The sequence below is a fragment of the Rattus norvegicus genome, chromosome X, assembly GCF_021556685.1.
Source record: "Rattus norvegicus strain SHRSP/BbbUtx chromosome X, alternate assembly SHRSP_T2T, whole genome shotgun sequence".
NCBI classification, from domain to species: domain Eukaryota; kingdom Metazoa; phylum Chordata; class Mammalia; order Rodentia; family Muridae; genus Rattus; species Rattus norvegicus.
The window spans coordinates 143416544-143437058 of NC_141554.1; the positions used below are offsets into that span (position 1 = coordinate 143416544).

At 44.4% G+C, this 20515-nt stretch overlaps 2 protein-coding genes across 22 annotated transcripts in view; one reads left to right on the forward strand and one right to left on the reverse strand.

Annotated features, from left to right (window-relative positions):
* The window catches only part of Fhl1 (four and a half LIM domains 1), a 59445-nt gene extending 46262 nt beyond the window's left edge, over nt 1-13183 (forward strand). For 5 of the 18 annotated variants that reach the window (XM_087599151.1, XM_087599152.1, XM_087599150.1 and 2 more), the window contains 6 exons: nt 7822-8003; nt 8990-9164; nt 9723-9892; nt 10310-10496; nt 11081-11280; nt 11684-13181. In XM_087599151.1, coding sequence (XP_087455277.1) covers nt 7848-8003; nt 8990-9164; nt 9723-9892; nt 10310-10496; nt 11081-11280; nt 11684-11767 — 972 coding nt within the window. In that variant the 5' untranslated portion in view covers nt 7822-7847 and the 3' untranslated portion in view covers nt 11768-13181. Of the gene's footprint in view, nt 1-6360; nt 6403-7821; nt 8004-8989; nt 9165-9722; nt 9893-10309; nt 10497-11080; nt 11281-11683 lie in introns of those variants that run through there. The other 13 variants (XM_087599159.1, XM_087599160.1, XM_087599158.1 and 10 more) reach the window with 7 other exon arrangements.
* A 4297-nt stretch (nt 13184-17480) lies between these two features.
* Nucleotides 17481-20515, reverse strand: part of Map7d3 (MAP7 domain containing 3) — a 66626-nt gene continuing 63591 nt past the window's right edge. For all 4 annotated transcript variants that reach the window (XM_087600225.1, XM_087600224.1, XM_087600223.1 and 1 more), the window contains 3 exons: nt 20159-20345; nt 18569-18948; nt 17481-17706 (listed from right to left, as the gene is read on the reverse strand). In XM_087600225.1, coding sequence (XP_087456351.1) covers nt 17699-17706; nt 18569-18948; nt 20159-20345 — 575 coding nt within the window. In that variant the 3' untranslated portion in view covers nt 17481-17698. The remainder of the gene's footprint in view (nt 17707-18568; nt 18949-20158; nt 20346-20515) is intronic.

Genomic DNA, 20515 nt, shown 5'->3' on the forward strand with positions numbered 1-20515 from the left:
TATTTGTTATTCTTAGCTGAAAAACTTTTCTATTCCTTACGGACCATGAGTGAGGGTTTCCTCAAGTTTTAGAGCCTGGCATTAGGGAGCCTTTTGGCCTGTGAAATAGGGGCTGGTGGGTGGAAGCCAGGTCCTGAGAAATTATCTGCTGCCTCTGTCACTCCCTAAAGCCAAGAATGTAGCTGTTGCTTTGCTGCCCTCTGCCCAAGTAACAGCTCCCCTGCTTGGAGCTGATGAAGCTCGTTGGGCAAAAACCAAACACTTGGTCCTGTCTCCCAACTTTCAGGTTAAGGGACTATTGATGGTAGTCTCTTTACTTTTTTTATTTTTATGTTTGGAAGTTTTATGGTTGAAACTTGGGATTGCCTGTTGATATTTTTGACAATGGCAACAGTTTTTGAAGAAATTCCTTTTTTCAGTATTTCCAAGCACATATACTGCACTGAAGTTCCTCACATTAATACATACTTTCCGCTTTGTTATCATGTGTTTAAAGGCTGTTTGATGATTTTTCTATAACCCTCAGAGATTGTTTTACCAACATGGATTGGTACCACATGTCTGAAGTGGTGATTTTCTACCAACCCACTAGCTGGACTAGTTTTCCTAATAGACCTTGATTCCACATCAACTGGTAGATTAGTTACAATTGGACTGCCTAAAAAATATTACTTAAATTCTTAGGTGGTAACTACAAAATAATAAATAATACCAAAATTGTTATTATATGATTTTACAAATTAAGGACTAACAGTCTGCATTGTGGGAAGGTCTTTGGTTCACAGAAGCAGAGAGTAACTACTTTCATAGAGGAGAGAGAAGCCCTCACAGAAGGAGACGACTGGGCTTTGAAAGCAACAGGAAGGCTCAGATCTTTGGTTTTGGACTCATTTTTAATGGCCATCCATACAAGTAGGACATTTGAAGGACAAAGTTGTATACTTTCAGCAGTGGACATTTTTGTCTGAAAAGAAAAACCCCATCAATTTAATTCCTGTTACTCTTTGGCTTTTTGAGTCAAGGTCCATGGATAGGGTGTAGAGAGAATTCAGATTATTTTTTATATCCTGCAGTTACTAGTTTTTTTCACAAGTCAACAAACTACTTCAGACACCTGCCAGCACCCACCGCCTTTTGTTTGTGAGACAGCATTTTACTGTGTAGTCCTGGCTGTCCTGGAACTCACTTTGTGGACCAGGCTGTCCTGGGATTCAGGGATCCACCTGCCTCTGCCTGCCAAGTGCCCACTGCCCCTCCCCTTTTAATGCTAAAACTGGAAATTGAGAGTTGGGGGAAGAAGAGAGGAATTGGAAGAAGTGCTTTCTTAAAACCCAAGACAGAGTCTGTAAGTCCCAGGTTTGTGTGATGGAAGAATAAACACAGATACAGTTTCATTTAATAATTGATATCCAACCCTTCTTAGACCACACAGAACTAAAATGGTGGTATCTGTACATCAGTGACGCAAAAGAGCTCTTAATTTTTTGAATCAAATGTGGCATTCTAGAGGTTACGCATAACACTGAATCATTATGTTCATGTTGTATTTTTAAGCAACAATAATAAACTTTTGCTGAATTTTCTACAAAATTTGATGAGAGACTGCTTTTCACCTATGACTCATAAGTTCCATCTCCTCGAGACTATTTAGGTGTTTATTCCCAAGCGTCTGACAACACCTCCAGGTGTCACACAAGTGTCCTATTCATCAGCCGAGGCTTCCTTCCATTTGTTGAATGTCCCGAGGAGTGCACTCTGTCCTTTTCTCTGGAAGCCAACATTTATTGCTATGACACCGACTTGCCACACTAAGCAATGAGCTGGCTTTTGTTTTCCCTCTGGGTGGTGTTCACTGTTTGCTTGGTTAGAGCAGTCAGGCAAAGCATACAGAGAAAGAAGGGTGCCTCCACGGAACACCCACTTTCTCCTGAAATATTCATTTGAACCACTTGGTTTGAGGGACAAATGAGCATTAATAAGAAAGACTTTAGAAAGTATATGAAACCCCAAGCAAGATTTTGTGCAATACAAATCTTCTCTAACAGGTAGACACTAAGAAGTGTTACAGTGGGGTTCCCTGCTTTAATTAATAGATACACATTGGTTCTTTGCTTCTAAGTGTTCGGTGGATATGTGTATGATTCTATGTGAAGCTAGGTCATTTTTCTCTTGTGTGTGTACACATCTGTGTGAGGCTGCTTAAGTGTGTGTGTGTGTGTGTGTGTGTGTGTGTGTGTGTGTGTACACATCTGTATCCCCATACGTTCATATGCGTGCTTGTAGAAAGGCCAGTGGTCAGTGTTGGGTGTTTTTAGTTATTTATTTTTGGAGGCAGGGTCTGTCACTGAAACTGGAGCTGATCAGTTCAGCTATGATGGCTGGCCAGGACAAGCTTCAGGGATTGTCCTGTTCCTAGTCCCTCAGGCACACACCAGTGTACCTACCTTTTCATGTGGGTGCAGGGAAGCCAAAGTCAGTTCCTCCTGCTCACACAAGCATTTAACTGATAGATGCACTTCTCTAGTCTCTAAATTCTTTGGTTAAGATACTTATGTTTCTGTAGGCACCTCCTGGCATGTTGGATATAAATCAAGTTTTTCATTTTTTTTTCCTGAAAGAGGAAGCATGCTTATTAAATGAAGAATAATGTGTCTTTTGAAGCAGGCATAGAAAGAAAGTCAGGCTGACACCTTAGAATGGAGAGGTAACATTTCATCACTTAGCTATATTTCTCTGTCTTTTTTAAGATTTATTTATTTACTTAATGTATATAAGCACACTGTTGCTGTCTTCAGACACACCCAACCCCATTACAGATGGTTGTGAGCCACCATGTGGTTGCTGGGAATTGAACTCAGAACCTCTGGAAGAGCAGTCGGTGCTCTTAACCACTGAGCCATCTCTCCAGCCCTATTTCTATCTGTCTTAAGTGAAGCATCCAGAATTGCTTTCCTTAAACACATTTATACCAAAGATATCTTGGAAAAATCAGATGACAATTTACATGACTGAGAGGTGTTGTTTAAATGTGAGGACCTTAGGATAATGGGAGTTGAGCTTTAAAATCAGGACATAGGATTTTGCACCATATCAGGTTCATTTACCCATAAATGTAGAAGAGAATTTGGTTCATAAAAGAAAAAAATTCTCCCAAAAGAAAAGTCAATATTGCCTAGAAATAGCGGCTCGGATCATTGGATCAGCATCCATTTTGAGTGCTTGTTCACACACTGAAGTTTTAGAAGGTCAACAGTGGTGACCTTTTCCCATCTGTCTGCCAGTAGAGCACAGTGAATAATTTCTATATATAAGGTCCTGAACTAGGTCCCTCGGCTGCTATTATACTGGCAGAAACATCACTTCCATGTACAAATGAAGGCCACTCCGAGATTAAAATTCATCCGAGAGGATACCCTAGGACACAGTGTCCAGAAGAAGCAACAAGGGAAGCAGCATTGTCAGTGCATGTAGCAATATTTTCATTTAATGATAGGTGACCTTTCCAAGTTAAAACCACTGTAGGTCAAAGCAAATGTGTCTAGAAGTTTGTAGGGTGTAAAAGGTTGAACATTTCATGTACTTAGAAATGGCTAAGGGGATAGAATTATCTCTAAAGAGATAAATGCGGAAGCATGTGAGACTCAGCAGAGAGAGCCCCACAAAGGCGGTCCCTTTTCCTTTCTTGTCTGCTGATTTGTAATGAAGGCGAGGGGTAAACTGCCAGCTTCACCTCCCCGCAACGGATTCTGAAATGTGGTTCCATCTTCCTTGGCACCCGCCACTTAGGACATGTATCCTCCTTAAGGACCTTTGTGCCAGCATTGTTGTTTGTCCTTAGCACCTGATGTTAATTCCTGGGAATGGTTTTGTCCCTAAAGTATTATGCATATTTTATGTGAGGTTTTGGTGTAGCGACTGTCTCACCAGTAGGAATATATTACTCCAGCTTTGTAGTAAAGCATATGCTATAAGGGCTTGAAATAGTTTTATACTAACTAATATAGTTAGAAAAAAAATGAGAGGTTAAATAATTCAGGTTGCTCAAAGTTTCACTTAGACTTTTGCTAAATAAATAAATAAAGTTAATGTATTTGACATTACTACATACTTTAAGTATTTCCAAATTGTTTTTGCATTAGATGAGAAATCCAACATTCCTAGACTTGCCTATTTTATCTTGATTAATAGTTGTTTCCACACATAGAAGTGACTTGAGTCAACTGTTAAAAATCAGTCCTAAAATAGACCCTTTGAAATCTGTCTTCTCCAGCTGCATACAGAATCTGGCCTTAAGTATATTGTGGGGAGGAATCTGAGGTGATCCTGATTTTTCCTGCTTTTAAAATAGAAAAAATATAAGTAGGGTGGTGGCAGCCATAGCACACACCTTTAATCCCAGCACTCTGGAGGCAGACGCAGGTGGATCTCAAGTTCGAGGCAACCTGGTCTCCAGAGCAAGTTCCAAGGCAGCCAAGGTTGTAAATCCTGTCTCCGCAGCAGCAACAACAACAACAAGAACAGACAAACAGACAGACAGACAGACAACCTAAAGAGACGTCCTGCCAAAAGCTAAAACTTAAAGCATTGAGTCTTGAGGACTTTTTTTAAACCAGTACCATTAACTTGGAGTTGACCCATTTACTGTCTCTTTGGTGTGTTTTAGGAGCCTGTGTTAAAGGAATGAAGTGGAGGTGTGTATATTTTCATTGATGAATATTTCTAATACACTTTGCTATAGACATATCCAGCCTTCAGCCTGCAGACTCCATGCATCCTAGGACGGCTATAAGTGTGAATCGGCACATGTCACACTGTCAAAAGGCTGAAACCTTGCTCCTGGGATTGTCTCTGAAAATATGTGCTTTTAAAAGAAGGAAAGCTTGGCAGATATCTTGTCTGGTACTCTGAACCCTGGTGTAACTAGCTTTCTCTTGAGAACCTCGAGGTGCCACAGTATGCCTGTAAAAATCTCAACATTTAAGAGGTCAAAGTATAAGGTTTACTACAAGATCACGACCAGTCTTGGCTACAGCATTAGTCTTTGTCTAAAAGTAAAGCCAAGACAAAACTCCTAGGTGCCTATAAATGAAATTTGCTGTGTTTTCTAGCATTTTATTTCCTTTTGTGTGATGCCAGCACTTATTTTAACCATAAAGGAAGGGCTCAGCAACACCAAAAGGTAGGACCCCTTTTAGGTGGGAATCAGTTCAGTTCTTAAGTATTTAGAATCCATTAGTGCCTTTCTAGACATTGAGAGAGTGAGGGTAAACAAGAAATAGACAAGCCAGTAAGGGAGAATGACTGCTTTTCAAATATGGACGATAGGATTGCTGTGCTGTACAAAATCTGCTCCCTTGCCATTGGCACTTAGAGCCATTGATCCTTTGAGTTCCTTGTACTTACTCTTTGATTTGACTTAGTTTATGGTTTAAAGGATTAAAGGATTAAAACCAGGGACTCATGCATGTTAGACAGGGATCGTGCCCTTTTATCCTGAGCCTTTTAAAACTTAAAAAAAAGAAAAAAAATCATGAGGTGGCAGTTTCATTCAGTTGCTCTTTGAATTCCCTCTATAGAGCAGATAGGCCTTGAACCTGGGATCCTTCTGTCTAATTCCCCTGAGGAGCAGGGAGTGCAGGTCTGTACCAGCAGACTGACCTGGCAACTACCTGGTATCTAAAGAACCAGTTGGGTTTTCAAATCAACTCTTAGCAGGAAAGCCCATCTATGTTGAGGTCTACAACCAATTGTTACACAATTTCCACATGGCAGAGCAAACAAATGGGAGAGACCAGGTAGATGGAAAGGGTTTTTCCACAGGCTGTCATGGCGACAGGTACTTGTACCTGTAGGCCACAAGAAGTTGCAACAGATGCCTCAAAGTAACTGGGTGACTCAAGGAGATCGGGCAGGCTTCCTTGTGTGTGTGTAGTTTGTGTCTACCTAGATACACAAGACAACATTGCATAGGGTTCTTAGAGAAAAGCACGGGCAAGGGCTAGTTTCTCATTTTCTCTATTGACTTGACAGTGATATAACTGTGCCAAGCAAAGGTCATTTTACAGAAATGTCACTCATGTACTTCCTGTGTCAGTTCTCTGACATGAGGGCCTGGGTGGTGGATGTGTCTGTCAGTGGACGTTGTGTATGTTCCATGGCCCTACTTTCCCTTGTGGAGAGAGCCTGACATAAGAGAGTGACAGTCCAAATGAGAGTTCACCAGCCTCGGCCCAAGCGCGTTCCCAGACAAAGGGTGTGGTTTCCTTAGCTCACTCTGCTATTTGGTTGCCCATGGCAGCAGAATCCAAACAACTTGGACATGTGGTTGCTTTTAAAAAAAAAAACCTGGGAATAGAACCCAGAGCAGGAGTTTGGGGCCATTCAGTTGGTGGAAGAGCTGCGGTGAGTAGCAGGCAACTGCTCATTTCTTTCTCCATTCTTTCTCTCAAGTACACGCAGGATGAATAGTTTCAGTTCAAATGGTCTCAGTTCTTGTGGTTCTAACACAAATTAAATAATTACTGTCTATTTACTTATGCAAATTCCTTTTTTAATGGGAGAAGAAAATTAGCATATGTGTAAAGAAAGTGGGACTAATAGAAACCCTTCCTGGTGGCAGGATTCTCTAGAAAAATGACTTGGCAAAGGGACCGACAGCAGAGGACCTTAGCGGGGCTCTGGGCTTCTGTAGGCTTGTTACTTAGGGTTGCCTAGGAACACAGCTGGGGTGCTGGTGGACAGTGAAGGGAGTGGAGGGAGGACGACGTTCTCGGAATGATTGGATTAGCCCTTTGCAAAAGTCGGATTTCCACATTATACTTAAAACTTCTGCTGTGGGGAACAGCGGCTATACCAAAAAGTAATACTTGCTCGGATAGGCCAGCCCTCACTGTCTGGACCCGAGAGAGATTTGACTTTAATGTGTCCCCAAACCATACTTCACTGTGACAAATCATTCATAATTGCAGAGTGTGCCCAGGCCAGGCGAGAATGCCCAGACCTCAGCCACTAGGAAACTATCTGGGACAAAACTCTCTGGGATCTTTTCAAGGAGTAAAACATTTGAAACAAGTTCATGAGGGCTGCATGTGTGCCTGGGTGGGTGGGTGGGTGGGTGGGGAATATGACTTAGCTGTTAAGTTTCTGTTTGGATTAATAGAACTGTATAGACAGGAGGGAAGTGAGACCACCTGAAAATATTTGCCCCCACCCTAAAAGGTGACAGAATATGGCGTCAGAGCTGGCAGGAAGGCTTCTGGCTTGCTGTGTGGTGGGCAGCCGTGGGAGCAGTGGTTCCATGCCCTGCTCTGCCCCATTCTTTTGAACTGTCTGTGCAAGCGAGTAAGACATCTTGTGGACCAGTGCTGTGGTGCACACAGTACACCTGCCTTGCCCAATAGTCTTTTATTTTTTCTGCTCTACCTTACCCTCCCATTCCCCTTTCCATTCTTGGTTACTTTTCAACAATGTGTGAATCTCCCAGAATCCTCCTGTGTGGTGACCTTAGCCAGCATAAGGTCTGGCCCACTTGCTCTCCTCTGAGTCAGCACAGTGATTTCTGACATGTCCCCAGGGAGTTACTGGCCCTTTGTGTGTGACACTTAAGAGTTCGAATCAGAAGCGTTTTCTTCCTGGGAGCCATAGTGAAGCATCTGTTGCTGTGACACTTGGTAATTAGCCAGGCTTAAGTGGAAGCTCCACCCTGAGGACTCGGTTTTCCTAGGTACATGCGCAGTAGTGCACTGGGACCTCCAGGGCCTCGTATGGCTGAGCATCTTTGTGGTCTCCTTACTCATTTGTTCTACTTCTTTGCCCCTATAGGTCCCTCCAGCTATAAGGTGGGCACCATGTCTGAGAAGTTCGACTGTCACTACTGCAGGGACCCCTTGCAGGGGAAGAAGTATGTGCAGAAGGATGGCCGTCACTGCTGCCTGAAGTGCTTTGACAAGTTCTGCGCCAACACCTGCGTGGAATGCCGCAAGCCCATAAGCGCTGATGCTAAGGTAACTGTTGTAGCTGATGGGGCAACGGGGCAGGCTGGGTGGGCTTCAGGTGTTTTCCTGTAGCCTTGCCAGCAGCGCTGCCATTTTGAATTCTCCTCACAGCAGCCTTGACTACTTGAGGCAGGTGTTTCTCATGTCCCTAGCTTAAAATATATATGATATGGTCTTTGGACGCGATGGTCTGTTAAGGCACTGCGAGTATAGGTTTGATAGCCTTTATCTGAAATGGCTAGCAAGAGAAGTGTTTGGCGCTTTTTTTTTTTTTTTTTGGATTTCTTATTTTATAATACTTCTCCATATTTAATGAAGGCTCTTGATAATGATACTCAAGTCTAAACCCAAAATTCATTTACATTTGTAAATGTACATATGTACTCTATGTACATAGCCTGAAGGTGATGTTATACAGTGTTTTTTAAATTAATATAATTCTGTCATTTCCCCCCTTTCCCTTTTCTCCCTCCCACCCCTTTTGAGCATTGCCCAGCTCCTGCATGCTTCCTCTCGAATTCATCCTCTCTGGCCTCCTTTTGTTGTCTGTGGAATGGCATTTATGCACTGCAGCTGAATAGACTGGAGGGTCTTACTTTCCCCAGGGACACAGAATAAACTGTGTGTTGTGCTTTGACACTGTGACTGTGCCCTGGCCCGTGAGACCAGATGTGTCCTTTTCTCCTTCTGAGATCTGTCTGTTAACCCTTAAAGCGCTTGAGATTCCGGAGCCTTTTGGATTGCAGATTTGTGATGGGGGCTTTCCCCCCACTACTCTTATGTGCTTTGGGAACTGGGAGGCTTTCGTCTTCACTACAGTACTACTCTTCCTGTTACTCCTAAAAGCACTCACCACAGGGCATCCCCGCATGGAGGGGGCTGACATTGGCGTGAGTAGTTACCTGGCCCTGGAGAACCTCGTATCTAATGGTAAGGCTGCGGCCACTGGTCCCAGTGCCCCTCACAGTGGCCACCCTGCTCTGCTTGATGTCCAGGAGGTGCACTATAAGAATCGCTACTGGCACGACACCTGCTTCCGCTGTGCCAAGTGCCTTCACCCCTTGGCCAGTGAGACCTTTGTGTCCAAGGATGGCAAGATCCTGTGCAACAAGTGCGCCACTCGGGAGGACTCCCCCAGGTGCAAAGGGTGCTTCAAGGCCATTGTGGCAGGTACTGGCCCCTCCCACCCTGAGGGCAGACATGCTGTGTGCTTGCTTGTCATGTTGGGGCTAACTTTGCTGTGAGCTGCTTTGAGATTTTAGCATATATATGTACCCATATACATACGTGTATATATATGCGTACATATATATGCTCACACACAAGCACACACTCGGAGACTAACGAACACTGGAGAGAACAGTCTGTGGCAAGAGAATGAAGTGAAAAGTATGTAGCATTTCCTCTTTTGGGTGTAGTAAGTGATCCATGCATGCTTCCTCGGGCATTTTTGGGTTAGGCAGACCCCTAGTGGAGCTATTAAGTCATTGCAGCGCTGGAGGTGGGGAGTGGGGATTCAGGTACCCCTCCTAAATGGTCCAGCCAGGATCCCCACCCGTGACACAACCCTGGGTTGGCATGACTGCTGGTAGCACTCAGATAGATTGAGGGAGGCCACTGACTGCAGGGCCTGCATCCCCTCACCTCTGGGGGTGGGCTGGGGAGCTGAGTGGATGCGGCTCCCTGCAGAGCCTGTCAGTGGGGCTATCCAATCATTTCCCCCTGCAGGAGACCAGAATGTGGAGTACAAGGGCACCATCTGGCATAAAGACTGCTTCACCTGCAGCAACTGCAAGCAAGTCATTGGGACCGGAAGCTTCTTCCCGAAAGGGGAGGACTTCTACTGTGTGACTTGCCATGAGACCAAGTTTGCCAAGCATTGCGTGAAATGCAACAAGGTATGTTGTGGTAGTTTTGCATCAAGTGCTGTTTCCCTGGAGTTTGGCAGTTTGCAGAGCACTTGCACGCACATTATCTCATTCCATCTTCATGATAGCCCTGTGACGTAGGAATTATTGTGCCCATTTTACAGACGAGGAGCCAAGGCTTAGAAAGCAGTGCCACAGCTGATTGTCTGTGCCCCTCTATTCTGAGCCGGCAGCCCTGGCTCTGGAGGCCTGACTCCTCCACTTTATTACCTTCCAAAGAGGCGCACCTTGTCTAGGCCTTGGTCTCCTCATCTGTAAATTGGGGATAATAATAGCACCTTCCTCCCATGGCTGTAGTGGTAATGAAATGAGATACTGTATCCCAAAGCACCCAGCACAGTGCCTGGTTGTTGAATCTGAATCCCGGTGCTACACTCCCTGGTCTAGGCCATCACATCTGGAGGAATCACTTACCAGGATCAGCCCTGGCATGCCGAGTGCTTTGTGTGTGTTACCTGCTCTAAGAAGCTGGCGGGGCAGCGTTTCACCGCTGTGGAGGACCAGTATTACTGCGTGGATTGCTACAAGAACTTTGTGGCCAAGAAGTGTGCTGGATGCAAGAACCCCATCACTGGTAGGCTAAAGAGTCCTTGCTAAGTCTGCCACGCTAGGTTTTGGCATGGTAACCATCTCATTTTCCTGGCGTCGGTTCCATCCACAAAAGGCCCTTAGACAACATTCTTCTACCCCTACCATTGTGGCCCTAAAGGCCCCTCCAAATACTTTGGATTGTCTCCCAGGCCAGGTTAATCCTTGCAAGGAATGCACAGCCCTTCCTGACTACTGTTGACCAACTAACCATGCTAGGCAAGCCTGAAAGCAAGGCAGTGCCCCGGCCTGAAGGGTACAGGGCAAGAGGAAACAGGTGGGAGGAGCTAGTGGGAGGCCAGGGGTAAAGAGAGGGAAAGGGGAGGGTTAGGGAGGATGGAAAGCTTTCACCGGGCTTTATACCACCCCAGAGTAGAAGGCTAGTTCAGTAGGGTCTGCTAGCAGGGTCATTGTTATTTAATTTTAACCTTCTTGTGATCAGAAGCAAAGCTAATCACTTCATTCCTCATCTCGCGGCCGCGATCCACGTGCCCTGGGCCCTTTCCCAATTTTCCCATCTCCCGGGGGAGCCTTGAAATGTACATTTGAGAAGACTTTTGCCATCCTCAGGGAAAAGGACTGTGTCAAGAGTGAGCCACCCAGTCTCTAAAGCTAGGAAGTCCCCAGTGTGCCACGGGAAACGCTTGCCTCTCACCCTGTTTCCCAGCGCCAACCTCCGGGGCAGGCATCCGGGTGGAGAGAGGACTTGTCCCTCGTGGGTGGTGGTTCTTTATAGAAAAAATCGAAGCTTAGCAGCTCCTCGAGGCCCGGTAAGTGTACACCCTACAAACAGCCCAAGGTTGCCTCCTGGTGGCCACTTTGATGTCATGGCCCTGACTTAAAAAGACTTGTTATGCTGGGAGGTCGGTGTTCGTCACAGAGCTATAGTGGTGGTGGTATGGGAACAGGGGTTCTTTAAATCAAGGAAGCCATTAGCTGAGCTCTGGCATCTTTTCAGGTCCTTGACAGCCATAGAAGGGTTGCGGCGGCGCGGGGGACAGTGGCGGCGCGGGGGACAATGCGCGGTCGAGTAGAGGGGAGCAGAGAGCCAGGCAGACACTGACTGTGTGCCTGTCGGCTCTATGAACGGGCAAGTTGTCATTTTATCTCTGACTCCTGGCTTCCTCATCAGTCTTCATTCAGCTCTCTCTGTTTTCTTGTGTTTTTCCACAGGGTTTGGTAAAGGCTCCAGTGTGGTGGCCTATGAAGGACAATCCTGGCACGACTACTGCTTCCACTGCAAAAAATGCTCCGTGAATCTGGCCAACAAGCGCTTTGTCTTTCATAATGAGCAGGTGTATTGTCCTGACTGTGCCAAAAAGCTGTAACTTGACAGGGGCTCCTGTCCTGTAAAATGGCATTTGAAGCATACTTTGTGTCCTTTGCTCACTCTCTCTGCACCATCCATAGGGCAAGAGTGGGCTTTCACCTCTTTCAAATTGCTCTTTCTGTCTTTGCTCTCATTTTACAGTATTAATCAACCGAGGACACACAGTGATCATATTAGAATTTAGAAAAGAGCAACCTCGCAGCAAAAATAATTTCTCTGTTGCTGCAATGGCAAAACAAAAACGTAGACTGACTCTTCTGCATGTTTCCCATAGAGCAGAAAAGTGCTAACCATGTAGCCACTTCATGATGCAAGCAAAAAGCATAGGCGACAAAGTTCCCACTGAGATGCCTTTGGGGCTCAGTCGGGACGCACTGTGCGGTCACGTGACTGCTGTGCAGGAGTTGCAGCGGCTGCTCCAACTCCCTCCTCGCCTTTTTAAGAACTTGCCAGAATGCATGGTTTAACTTCCTTATCAAAACTCTGACCTCCCTTCTGTTCTTTTGTGCTTTCACACGACTAACACAGATTTCCAGAGAACTAACATTTTGAACTTTGCTGTAATTCTCAAGTGACTTTCCCCCCCTACTAATGTTTGACTCCCCTATGTGGCGTGTTCTCTGAGCGTTCCTACTTTAAACCATGGAACACAGGTGATTTGGAGCACCTAAGCAGATCTGAGCAAACAAGCCTGTTTCAGAACAAACTCGCCACGGTGACTACTTCTGGAAGCTTAACAAGACTAACTCTCCTGTCCTTTTTCATTTTTTTTAAAAATTTTGTTTTAATGAGTAGTAAAATAGTTTATGGAGTTGGAAACTTGCATGACAATATATGAGCCTCCTCAAACGTTCCTGCAGTTTTGCGATTGATCCTGTAGAAGTGACAAAAGCTCTAGAGTGGCAGCTGAGCAGGCACAGGGCTGTCATCAACAAGAATACGTTTCAAAGTAGTGACAAGGTGAAGTCCTTGTAGCATAACCATTGTCTGCTCTTTGTCTGCGTTCAGGAAGAGTGCAGAGTCCCTTTCCTTGTGATTCCTAGAGAACTTTCCCTGCAGAGTTGAGTTAGATCTCTGGGGCTGTCAGGGTAGCCCTCACCCTTTACAGGCAGGGCTGGGTTTCCTCCTCCTCTGAAATGCAGGATTGCCTCCCTGATCGTACTCTCCATTATACCACATGTATAACGAGCCAATATCAAAGTAAAGATGTAATGAAAATACACTCATATATTACTGTAGGAGTGCTTCTAGATGCCCACACCTCATTTCCATATTTGTCATTAGCTGTTTCCATCGAATGTTTCAATGTATCCTTACAAAAATAAAGCAGCATAGAAAGAACACGCCTCCTGCCTTTTTATTCTGCCCAAAGGAAACACGAGAATGTAATATACTGTTACCCCAGAGACTTGGGGGACCTTGCTCCTGACTTCAAGGAAAGAGTTCATTGCGATGCACAAACCTGTAGGGCCACTCTGGTCCAGTTTTCAAAACAAAAACCACCTCATGGTGCTTCCTGGATTTCCACATCCCACGAAAGGCAAGAATTGACACTTCTTGTTTGGGCAGGACAGGCAGGAAGGGAATCCCAAATGAGACCTCCCTCTTTCCTTTCTGGTTGGCTCTCCAGAGCCCAGGACCCTGTGCTGTTGTATCCTCACCCACTGTCCTTCCTACCTTTACCCAGCTTGTGCTTTGAGCCCACGTCTTCTGTTGAGAGATAGGGAAGAGCAGGCTGGCCTGGGATACTGTGCAACCCATGCAGTTGGAACTCCTGGAGCTCACATTCTTACCCACCCACCCACCCTTTCTCTGCCCCAGGGGTTAAGAGAGCTCAGGAGGCCAAGAGCAATGTGTGCCCATTGTGCTCACTTTCTGTGCCCAGCGCTTCCTCCTATAGGAGGTTCCAGAAGCCTCGGGCACTTTGATAAGCTACATTGCAGCTAAAGGTGGAGTGTAGGGGTGGCAACGTGTTAGGCTTCCACAAGCCCTGCCCTGGCAAAAATTTTAAAAATGATCTTTTTGGTGAATGTCACAATCTTGAGAATCAATGGGGTCAGAGTGGTCTCTTGTTCTGCTGAAGCATCTGCCATCTGAGAAGAGGGTTGAAACTTGTCAGAATCCACTTCAAGCCTTTTTTTTTTCTGTTGTGCTAGAGATTGACAGTTAAGAATGTGGACCATCCCCTCTGGGTATGTCTCTTTTTAGAGAAATTAACTGTGGAAACAGCTTTAAACCAGTGAAAAGCACCTAGGATACAGGTTTCTGAGGCCATGCCTCTGCGCCACACCAGCTAAAGAAAAGCTACACTTGTTGAGAGCACTGGATGTTTTTCCAGAGGTCCTGAGTTCAATTCCCTGCAACTACACGGTGGCTCACAACCATCTGTAATGAGATTTGATGCCCTCTTCTGGTGTGTACTCAGACATAAAATGTTTTTTTTTTTTAAGCTACACTGCCTAAAATACCCAAAACCACCTCTACCACTTGGTCCACGTCTGCAACAAAACATCCTTCCATACCCAAGAAACAGACCCACCAGGCATTTGTCTCTGCAGTTGCTTACCCCTAACACTGAACTTACAACAGTGTAAGATCAAACACTTCCTACACACTGGGTCTAATCTCACAACAAATGCTAGGCCCATTTTCCAGATAGCAAAAATACAAGTTCAGAGAGATTAAGCTTGCTATGAGCTTGTTACACAGCTCATAGGAGAGCAGTCATATTGAGTGTATTATTAATATGTCAATTATGACAGTGCACTGTCACAGAAATGGACATCCCAGTAAGGAAAGTCATCAGGATATCCACTATAGAAGACACCTATTTATGGCATGACTGAGTTCAGGAGAAATGGGGGTTACATAGCTAGTAACTACACCATAAGCAGAGAAGCATTCATCAAGACAAGAACATAACTTGCATCTATCAGGGTGAGGACCGATGCAGGATTGCCTGGGTTCACATCCTGGGCAGGAGACAATTCACCAAGCTTGTTTCTTCTTTTTAAAAATGAAGAGATGGCTCAGTGGTTAAGAGCACTGACTGCTCTTCCGGAGGTCCTGAGTTCAAATCCCAGCAACCACATGGTGGCTCACAACCATCTGTAATGGGATCTGATGCCCTCTTCTGGTGTGTCTGAAGACAGCCACAGTGTACTCATTAAAGAAAGAATGGCTCATTTCAAAATTGTGTGCATATGGCACAGTCACAGGAGAATTTAGTGGGTAACTGGTATCCGGGGACTATGCAAACAGTGTTAGCGAGACTTCTGTCGTCAGCACCAGACAAACTGCTTTGGTGTCTCCACCTACTCTACAGGCCACAGTGAACCATGGCTGCCACAGCCTTATAAGCACCAGTTCACAAAGATTAGGGATAAAGGGGCCAACTGTAGAAAAAGCAAAACTTACTGTGGTAAAGCATGAGTAACAGATTGAATTGATTTGTGCAGTCAGTGGAACTTCCAATAATCATGCTAGCGTCTCCCAGAGTGCTAGGATTACAGGCACAGTGCTACAGTGCCTGGACAAACCACATTTTAAGATTCAAACCTTGGGCCAGTGACATGGTTCACTTAGCCCATGAAGAAATGTGTAACGTAAGAACATACCAACAGTCAGCATAGACTTATAAAGCAGTTTTTAAAAAGTTTCATGTTGGAGAGGTAGCTCAGTTGGTAAAGTGCTTGTCTCTTAAGCGTTATGACCTGAGTTTGATTCCCAGCACCCACCTAAAACCTTGAGGTGTGGGGGCCTCATGCTTGTAACCACAGTGCCAGGGAGGTAGAAACAGGCAGACCAACCTAGTAAGTAGGCCTCAGGGAGAGACCTTGTCTCAAAAGCCAAAGTGGCTCCTGAAAGATGACACAAGACTGATGTAAGCCTTTCATACATTTACACACACACACACACACACACACACTCTGTAATGTTTTCCTTATCAAAGGAAGATACAAATCGAAGGGTTAAAAGGGGATCGCACAGCCTCAAAAAGTACATATGTGGGTAAAAATGGTCATTTCTAATGGTGAAGCGGCTTATACCTGTCACTACATGGGAGCCACATGAGTCAGAAGGCAGCTTGAAATTTTAAGTTTCCAACCAGACTTGGCAACACAGCAAGATCCAGACTTAACAAATAATGAAAAGGGAATGAGGGAAGGAGTGAGGGAGGGGAGATTACATGAATTTCACCATAGTAAAAACAAAACATTATCAAAACCTACTTTAAAATGGGTCTTAGCTATAATAGGTCAATCAGGAAATAAATACCAAACTTTCTGCTCGGCAGTAAATGGTGGCACACACCTTTAACCCCAACACTTGGGAGGCAGAGGCTGGGGGAATCTCTGAGTTCAAGGCCAGCCTGGTCTACAGATCAAGTTCCAGGACAGCCAGGGCTATACAGTAAAACCCTATCAGAAAAACAAAAGTAAACTAAAACAACAAAGAAGAACAGGGTTTGAAGACACACGGATTTCCTGTTCTAAACCTGGAAGTCTGCATAACCACCATCTAGATGAACAGAGAATGAAGATTTTATTGTTTGTTGCACTTGCCAGGACCCCGTATTCATGTCTTGCTTGACACTTGGTATCCCCTTCATATAACCATCACTGCATTTCTATTATCGTAATGAAAACAAAGCTTGTGTTATCTGAGACATTAATGTCATACGGCACTTACTTAAAGTGATTCAGCACATGTAGAGAAATATCAGAAGATTGTCTTTCAGGACAATCACCTTTTGCTGTCTACATGTAAGGACCAGTATCTAAAAATATCCTTTAAACTCAATGCATCCTGCAATAATACATAAGCAAGGACCAAGGATCGGAAAATGTAATTGTCTTCTTTTGCAAATTCTTAATGGCCAAAGCAACATTGCCCTGCTTTAAACCATTTGTGATTCAACACTGAAGGTCATTGGTGTCAGGACAAGGAATATTTGTCCTAGGTTTATGGAGTCACATTGCGTGTGCGCATGCATGCATGTGTGTGTGTACACATGTGTGAACGTGCATAGGTATACATCTGTGCACCTGCATTGGAACTGAAGAATAGCTCGGCTTTTCTCTTCATGTGTCACAAGCGCCTAGATAGGGGTATATACTGAAGGACAGGCCTCAGGATGAAGATAGAAGTATACAATCTTTAAGGGAGTTAATCAGACTCCATGAGACAAGAGCCAAGTACTGCTATATGTATGTGACATTATAATACACGCTGTGGCTAAGCCCTGTTATGTGCTTCAACACAAAACACTGATGAAAGCATGAAAGACATTGATGGTTCTAAGCTTCTATTTTTCAGATCCTGGCTTTTGGAAGCATCAGCACTGGACAGGGATCAGAGCGGAATTGTAAGAGGCACATGTGCACAGGCAGTGTGGTGTCCCATAACCTTTGGTGTGTATTAGGAATTGTCTGACACAAGTCTTGTGAACACTCCATACTCCTCAGGAATCTCTTATGTACTCTACATGATCAATGTTTCTAGTTGTTGAAGTAGTGTCCCCATGAAATAAACTATTTTAGGATTTCAAATAGATCCTGTCATAGAGACACTCATTGAAGAATCCCCTTGAAGCACACACTCCTGGATAGAACACCTAAGAAAGAGACAACAGAGATGTTTTCAAGGAAAACAGAAACTTTTTTTTTAATTAAAACTCTAGTGATATTAACATTTTCTCACGGTGACCGTCAGATGGGTTTTTGTTTGTTGTTTTCCTTTTTTTCTTGGACAGGTATTTCTTTTGCTAGGTTCAAGTATAAAGGAGACAATTTTGAGTCTTGGCCTTGGGAGTTTTAATAGACTGAAGACGATCAATCTTCAAGGCCCCACAGGATTTACACATCTAACCAGGGAAGAAAAGTATAAGAAAAAAGAGTAGATTAGGTGCTTATATTGTCATGGGAACTCACCCTCGGTGTCCCCTCGGAGTGACTGACTATTGGGCCAAGCCCTTAGCACATTCTGACACCCTGGTGTTCTTTTCTAAATGCCCACCTCACCAATGCCCAAAGAGCCCACACTGCTTTTGACAAGAGGAAGGGTTTTGTTGGGGAGGGGTTAGGTGGATATGCATGCTGTCTTGATGAATTTGGAGGCCAGAGTTAGCTGTCCAATGCCTTCTACTTACTATTGGCTCTTTTTTTTAAAAAAAATAAAGTCCTCACTGAATCCCAGACTGACTCAGCTTACATTGGCAAACCCTAGATCCTCCTGTCTCTGCTTCCCCAGTGCCTAGAATACACCTGGCTTTTGACATGACTGCTGGAGATCAAACTCCGGCCCTAAAGCTTGCCTGATGATCACTATCCTAATCCTGACAACTTTTTTTTTTTTATTGAGGCAGGGTTTCTCCCCATAGCCCTGGCTGTCCTAGAACTTTATCTGTAGACAAGGCTGGACTTGAATTCAGGGATCCACCTGCCTCTGCCTCCTGAGTGCTGGGATTAAAGATGTGTACCACCACCACCTGGCTGACAAACTCTTAAAGAGAAACACAATAGCCCTTTGGTTTGGAAGTGCAGGATGAAAGATAAAGTGTAAAGATTTCTCCCTGCTCTCCACTGTACTTATCTGGGAGTCAGGAGCAAGAGCTCAGAGAAAGCCAGATCCTGAAAAGGACTTATTTTATATGTGGCAGGAGATGCAGTATAAAGTCATAGATTCTCTCAAATCTAACTTAGTGAAGATCATTCCTACGAACTCACCACTGTCTTCTACCTCTCCTCCAAATGCCAGTCTGGAATAGCTGGAAGCAAAGGGATGTTCAAGATTAGTTGCTCTTCCAGCTATGTGGAGGTGGGAGAAAACCTCGGTTAAAGGGGCAGAGACAGCTTTGACTCTTTTCTTGTGGTCCGCAGGTGCCTGAGGACCTTGGTGAGATATCTTAGGATCAGTTGAACTTTGTTTGTTGTTACCAGGAGTGGTCTTTACGACAGGTGATTCAGTGGTGTGACTAAGGTCTATAAGCTTATCACAAAACCACTGGTGACTGGTAGTGACACTTTGAGTAGGACGGATGGTGGTGCCACCTTCCTTTATTTTTCTGCTTCTTATTGGGCGGGTAGGTGGTCTTTTAGTTGATATCCTGGAATGAAATATTGTAGTTAGAATCCTGGTTATTCCAAAACCATGAAAGGAGATGTATCATTTAAATTCTAAGGGGTGCCTTGGATATAATAAATCACCTTTCCACATATTAGAATGAGAAGGGCCAGAAGGAACCATGTAGATTACAGAGCACAGTGTCATTCAAATTATATCCTAGATATCCTGGAGACACCAGGGCACATCCGAACCCAGGAACCGTGTGTGTGTGTGTGTGTGTGTGTGTGTGTGTGTGTGTGTGTGTGTGTGTTGTATGTGCGTGCGCTATCACACGCATATGCTAAAGATGCCAAAGGGGATACTTGATGCTCTGCTCTATCACTTTCTACCTCATTCCTTTCAAACAGGCTCTCTCTTCTCACTGAACCTGAAGCTAAATTGGTAGCTGGAAAGCCTTAGGGACCCTCCTATCTCTATTTCCCCAATCCCATAAGTAGGGCTACAGGTTGGGGCACGTGGTCACACCTGGCTTTTTGTGTGGATGCTTGGATTTGAACTCAGGTCTTTAAGCTTATATGGTAAGTGTTTTTACCCACCCAGTCATCTTTCTAGCTTCCCGTTGCCTTTCTTAACGTCAGTCAAGGACACAGATGGGAAGAGGCAACTAAAGAACTGGTTTAAGAGTTCAGTGTGGTAGCCCTTTGCTGCTGTTACCAGAACCTAGCCCCTTAGCAGACATTTATATACTCTAGTGGGCCGAAGAGCTTTATAATTGTTCAGGCTATCATCTGGGCAGTGTTCATTTTTAACAACCAAGTCCTACTCTGCCCACTTAACCTCTGAGCCTGCTTACATTATGTGAAAGAAGCATATGCTTATCAATCTCCGAGTAGCAGTGAAAATGAAGACAGGTAGTGCCTGTTTTATACACTCAATAAATGAATCCACAGTTATCATGAAAACACAAGCAACTTGATGTCGGATTAATCTGAGTTTGAATTTCGCACTTAATGTCTAAAGTCTTCGTGTATCTATCTCAGTTTCATTGTCTGTAAGAGATGGGGATGATGATCTTGGCCCAGAGACTGCTGTAGACATTGTTTTATTTCCATTAAGTTGGGGCCTGACATGTTTGGTATATGCAAACTAAGTGCTCAATCATAATAAATATTATTCCGGATTCTAAGAATGCCATTCATACTTCCCCACATCCATATTTACTTGGATGACTAAAGTGCTAAGAGACTTACTTTGAGACTTTTGCTTGAATTGTAGAGTATTTGGGATCTTTTTGTTTGGCATCTTTCACGTCCCCATTAAAATATACATTTTTCTCAGTATCAACCTCACCAGTTCCCGCTTGCAAAAACACCAACTTTTGAGGCTTCATCTTGGCATATTTGTGAAACTTTTTGTGTTTCATGGACATTTTTCTTCCTAGAGGAGAGAAGACCACGAAAGCTGAAACTTCAACAACATAGACAAGAGAAATCAAAACCTCTGATCCTAGTGTGATAGAATGGGAGTCCCTACCCATGGGAGTGAGAGCCAGACAGGCATTAGTCTGGGCAAAGAGACCCAGCCTTAGCCTGAGCAGCCTCAACATG